General features: G+C 48.4%; 1 protein-coding gene across 1 annotated transcript in view; it reads left to right on the top strand.

Moving 5' to 3' along the window:
* LOC138162044 (S-adenosyl-L-methionine-dependent tRNA 4-demethylwyosine synthase TYW1-like) overlaps positions 1-5,867 on the top strand; it is a 255,701-nt gene that overhangs the window by 47,271 nt on the left and 202,563 nt on the right. The window contains exon 8 of the mRNA XM_069089149.1: positions 3,074-3,191. Within this exon, the coding sequence (XP_068945250.1) occupies positions 3,074-3,191 (118 nt within the window). The remainder of the gene's footprint in view (positions 1-3,073; positions 3,192-5,867) is intronic.

The following is a 5,867-nucleotide window of genomic DNA, read 5'->3' as shown; positions in this document are numbered from 1 at the left end:
TCCATCCATCCATCCATCCATCCATCCATCCATCCATCCATCCATCCATCCATCCTTCTCTCCCTCCCTCTCATCCCAGAGGTGAGGAACCTGCTGCCTTAAGGCCACATGTAGCCTTCTAAATCCTTAAGATTTTGATTTAATCCAAATTTTATGGAACAGATTTAGTTAAAGGACTGCACTTAAAGATTTAGAAGGTCCCTTGTGACGTTAAGGCTGCAGGCTCCTCACACCTGATCTAGACCAACATCTTCATTTTACATTTTAGGAAACTGAAGATCCAGAGGTTAAGTGATTCCCCAGGGTCAAATTGGCAGTAAATGGCTGAGCTAGCCCTGCGCCCACATCCCCTGATGCCAGAGTCAGTTCTCTTTGCCCTGTACCACTTGGGGTAGAGGCCTTGTAGTGAGATCACTGTGCCACAGGGCACAGACCCTCGAATTCCTTGCTTAGCATATTTCCAGCTTGCTTCCCAGAGTTGATTGGGCTCACTGCTGGGCGGGAGGGCAGGAGGGCCTCAGCCTCCTCTAGCCTCGACTCTGCCGGTCAAGACCTTCAGCAAGAGCCGTGCTCTCATTCCTCATTTGCTAGGATGGTGTGAGGATTGATGGAGAGATAACATGGATGAAGGTGTCACTAAGGCACTGCGGCTTTCCTGGCTGTCCTGTGAGACCTTATCCATGTGAGAGGGCAGATGGTCAGTCCTTCCCATGTGCCTATCAGCACTTGAGGAGAGACCTTCAGGCCTCTGCGCTCAAGGTGCCCCAGTAGCATTTTAAAGAGCCAGGATAATGACTTAATTGATTGCTTGAGTTGCTTATAGAAATGGCACTCTTCAGAAGGTGAGAACTTTTCATCTAGGCTGCTGATGGCCTGGAGTCAGGAAGACCTGAATTTAGATCTGGCATCTGACAAGCCAATTAACCTCTGCCTCAGTTTCCTCATCTGAAAAAAGGAGACAGTAATAGCATCCACACCCCTTCCCCCTTGTGAAGATAAAATGAAATATTTCTAAAGCACTTTGTAAACTTTAAAGCACAATATAAATGCCAGCTTTTTATTAACTATTTGTTAATGAAAATTGTTAATTATTCTTAATGATAATGTTATTCAGCAAATGTTTATTAAACACCTCTGATGTGGCAAGGTACTTGGCTAGCTACTGGAGATCCAAGTGTGTGGCGCTTTCCTCAGGGGAGCTCACAGTTTATAAACAGGGACAGGAAGTGTAGACAAGGCTAACACAATGTGCAGTGTGACAGGAGCAAAGGCATGGGCCTTCCTTCTGCATATTGGGCCAGACCAGGTGGCCTCCCCAACGTGCTCCCAGCTCCCCCATTCGGTGATTCTCTGGATGCAGTGCCAGGCACCCTGCATGTGGATTCTTGGGACCTGTCTTGCAGCTCCAGCCCTATTGTCTGCTACCTTTGTCATCTCGAGGGGAGACACCTCCCTGCTTGGGGCCTCAGTTTCCTCATCTGTCAAGTGAGGGGGTTAGGTTAGATGATTTCAGAGGTTTCACTTAGCTCCAAATCCTATGAGAAATCCCTAGAGAATGCTGCAGCAGCATTTGAAGAAGAGAGAAATCCCTTACTCAGGTAGTGGGGTAAGGGTAGGCTACATGGGGTTGGTCCCTGAGTAGGACCTTGGAGAGGAAGAGGGATTTCAACAGAAAGAGAAGTGGGAGGAATATGTTCCAGGCCTTGGGTTTGGGGAGAGGCCAGGGGAGCGAGAGAGTGGCCTAGGGTGGGGAGAGGAGGAGAGACAACCTGGGTGAATGCTCGGAACGGGAGAGGGCAGGATCAGTTTCCTCAACTGTAAGTTGGGTATAATAGCAGCTCAGGGTTGTGGTGAAGATCACAGCCCTTCCCTTCCCCCAGACTTCTTGAACTTGGTGTGTTCTAAAGCCCTCTCATCATCTTTTCCCCTCTTCTTACCTTCTCTCTTACTGTCCAGGGCACCCCCATCATCCCAGTCCCCCAGGCTTCACACCCTGGGCGTCATGCCCTACCCCTACTCCGCACTCACTCCCCCTCAACCCCCAGATCCAATCAATGGTTGAGTCTTGTTATTTCTGCCTTTGTGACATTTTCTCTCCCCAGAGCCAGCCCCCTCCTGGGTGCAGGCCCCCAAACCTCACACCCCTGGACTGTGGCAATAGCTGCTACCCATCTCTCTTGCTTCAATGCGTCCTTCACTCAGCTGTCAAACTGAGCTTCCTAAAGTCCAGCTCTGACTCTGTTATCACCTCTGCCCCAGCTCTACTGCCCCCATTCACTAGATGCCCCGTTACCTCCAGGATCTCTTTGGCATTTAAAGCCCTTCCTAATCTGTTCCCTCTCCCAGGCCCTCATCCACCCTCCCTTCCAGCAGGCCAGGCCATCTCTTGACTCTTGGGCTTTTTCACTGGCTGTCCCCCAGGTCTGTAATATGCATCTTCCCTCTCCCCCTCCCTCCCTCCTCTCTTTCCCTCCTCCTCCCCTCCCCCTCTCCCCCCCCCTTTTCCCCCTCCCGCCTCCCTCTCCCCATCCTCTTCCCCTTCCCCCTCCTTCCTCTCCCCTTCCCCACTTCCTTCAAGTCCCCCACCTTCTTCTAGAAGAGTTTCCCAGACCAGTTTCCCTCTATTGACCATCCTGAATTGATCCCATCTGTAGCTTGTTTTTGTGTAATTATTTGCATGTTGTCTCTCATTATGCTCTGAGCTCCTTCAGGGCAGCCATGATTTTGCCTGTCTTTGTAACAGGCTTTTAGCATAGTGTCTGGACCACGCTTGTTGACTCTCTGATTGAAGTTGTCCCACAAAGATAAATACATCTAGGATCTAGAGGGGGAGAAGACCTCCCAGTGATGCAGGGTTGTTGTTCATTTGGTTATGAGATTAGGATAAGGAGAGTGAAGGCTGAGGTGAGGATAAAGGAAGGAGTGAGAGAAAAGCTGCCCGGAGGAGGTCACGTTAAGCTGGGCTTTGAATATCGACAGGTGGAAGATGGGGTGGGCATTTTAGGCCTAGGAAATGGGAAAGGCGCAAATGGGAAAATACTGAACTTCCTTTTTTTTTTTCTTTTAAATCTAGAAAGAAAGGGAGCAGCAGGACATGGGACTGGATTTGTCCCAGAGTACGGGAAAGAACGAAGCCCAGGAAAAGCGAGAGATGATCACGCCAGCTCTCCGAGAAGCCCTTTCCAAACAAGGTGAAAATCTCAGTGGATTGTGATAGATGACATTATTTTTGACGCTAACTTAGGGCCTGCCTCCATGAGAGGAGCAGGAGGAGGAAGCAGGTATTTATTGCTTCCTGTGTCCTCGAGTTGGGTCAGCAGCTACAGGAGAACTCGTGACCCAGATGGTGGATGCATGCTCCCTGCTCCTCCGTCTTGTGTCCAGGCTTCGTCTCTGGGCTGGTTGTGCACACCAGCAGAGTTCCCGTTGGCCTTGTCTACTCACTGTCCTGGTGATAGGGCTCACGCTTTGGGACAGAAGATGTTGAGTTCATCTCTGGCTTCTTATTAGGTGACTCCTGGTATGTTGTACTTTTAAGTCTGGGCTCATTTACTTCTGGTAGTCTCTTTCTTTCTTAAATTTTTCTGCCATAGATTTCAAGGGTAGCATATTTCAATGCTGAAATTTATTTCAAAAGGGTGAATGAATTCAAATGGACCTTGAAGATGATCCACTTAAGAAATGCAGCTCAGCCGTTCTCAAGAGAACATTTTAGCTCCTGTTGCAGGTGGATTTCAGTATCTTTTGATCCTCATCCTTCCTTCCTTTTGCCTTTCTCCATTTCTATGCACTCACTAGATGCCACACTTGGAACTTTGAAACTGAAGTTCAGTCCTGTGCCAGTCTCTTTAAGTCAAACGGAAACGATTACGTTATTATCTGCACTGAAATTGTCTGAGGGGCTGTTGTTTTCACTTAGTCATGAATGGACTAAATCCTCACACTTGGCCCCACCCTCCCTTTTTTCTTTTACCCATTACAGGCATCTCTTCTGTTGACTGGTTCTGTGTCCGGTCAGAACCGACACATCAGTGTATTAAGTTGAATTGAGAATCCTAGGAGGCTTGACTGAACTCCGGGGAAATCGTTAGATTCAGTTCTCCTTTTTGAATTCAGTCTCCTTGTTTTCTAGTTGGTTCTACCTCCACACCCCTAAGGGCAATTGGGTGTCAAAGTGAATAGAGCGCTGGGCTTGGAATCAGGGAGATTCATCTTCCTGAGTTGAAATCTGGCCTCAGACACTTACTAACTGTGTGACCCTGGGCGAGTCACCTAACCCTGTTTGCCTCAGTTCTTCATCTGTAAAATGAGCTGGAGAAGGAAATGGCAAACCACTCCAGTATTCCAGCCAAGAAAACTCCAAATGGGGTCATGAAGAATCAGACACAACTGAAACGCAACTGAACAAAACCACTCCCTTAATTCCTTTAGAATCTTGTTATTTCATCTATTTAAGGAACTCTGAGTAGGGAAATCTGGATCCCTGTGCAGAGAGGTGACTTTGCTTCAATGTCCTCTCAGAGAACTGCCCTGTGTGTCAGACTCTCCTGGCTCTGCCACAGCCAGTGTGTGTCCCAGGAGTCACTTGAACCCTGGCCATCCTGAGTCCAGGCAGGCCCTTTCTCCTTGAGCAAAGCACAATACTGCATTGCTTGTATCTGGGTAGTTAATGAAATCCTCAGGCAGGTGTGTGGTTATGGTGGTGTGAGTTTGTTCTCCTTGCCTCCAGGGGCCCTGTGCCTCTTGAGTTGCTGGAGTAGAACTCTCCCATGGTGCCTAATCTTTTGGTGATAGCCAGGTTCCTCCTTGGATGGTAGACGTGCAGTCCATCCGTCCTTGGGCTTTCCCTTGAAGCCTCTTGGTCTCGTGCTTTGTTGGTATGTTGTTTGGGAACCTAGGGCCACCTTTTTGAGGAGACTGTGACTCCTGGTGACTCTGTTGGCCCATAAGGGACCATTTTCCTCATGTGGGGAGCTGAACAAAAGAGAACCCCAACAATGTGTATTGAAAACTAGATTCATGTGCTTGTTGTCTCCCTGTTAAAATGTAAGCTTCTCGAGGCCTGGGACTGGCCTGTGTTTGTCTTTTTATGCCCAGAGTCTAGCAAACAGTAGGCACTTGATATGTGCTTCCTAGTTATTGGTCTTAAGTGACAGTGAGCAGTCCCTCTCCATAGACTCAGTGGGGCAGTAAATCAGACTGAAGGCTTTTTAGATCAAGATAACCATGTACTTACTGTAATGATTATATTGGAGGTAGAAAATCGGCACCAGTTGGAGAAGATACTGTGCTTGATTCATCCTTAGCTGCACCACAGGTTTAGCTTTCTTTCCTTTTCAGGGGGATCCCTGAGGGCACAATTAGGCAGATAAAAGGCCTCAGAAGTGAAACATTGCAATTCACGGGGATGCTGGGCCTTTGTGTGACTTTCACCCATTGCCCTTTTGACTCCATACTAATCATTTATCTCCTCCAGGAAAATCGATCTCATTTATGGCAAAGTAGGCAAGCTCAGGATTGATTCCAGCAGTGTTAGTGCTGGTCGTGTTGCAGCAATTTAGATGCGACCTGAAGCTGCCCAGGCCTCTTGGAGGGAGTTTCCCAGGGCATTGGGCTTAATTCAGGTTTGTGAGCAGCATTTACGTTGGGCCTAAGGTACAGACTCAGAGCAAGACCAGCCTTTGGTGGCACTTACTGAAAGAGCAGACTTTTGTGCCAAAGATGCCGACTGCATTTGAGGCGCGGCATCCAGTGGTTTGGTGAAAAACAAGCCCAAAACAGAAGTGTGGGAGGAGATCATGTGGGGGTATGTAGGGTGTGTGTGTGTGTGTGTGTGTGTGTGTGTGTGTGTGTGTGTGTGTGTGTGT

This window comes from Petaurus breviceps, unplaced genomic scaffold (assembly GCF_028583685.1).
Source record: "Petaurus breviceps papuanus isolate PSGF00001 unplaced genomic scaffold, PetGlider_PUasm1.0 186, whole genome shotgun sequence".
In the NCBI taxonomy this organism is placed as follows: Eukaryota; Metazoa; Chordata; class Mammalia; order Diprotodontia; family Petauridae; genus Petaurus; species Petaurus breviceps.
This window is presented reverse-complemented; position numbering and strand designations above follow the sequence as displayed.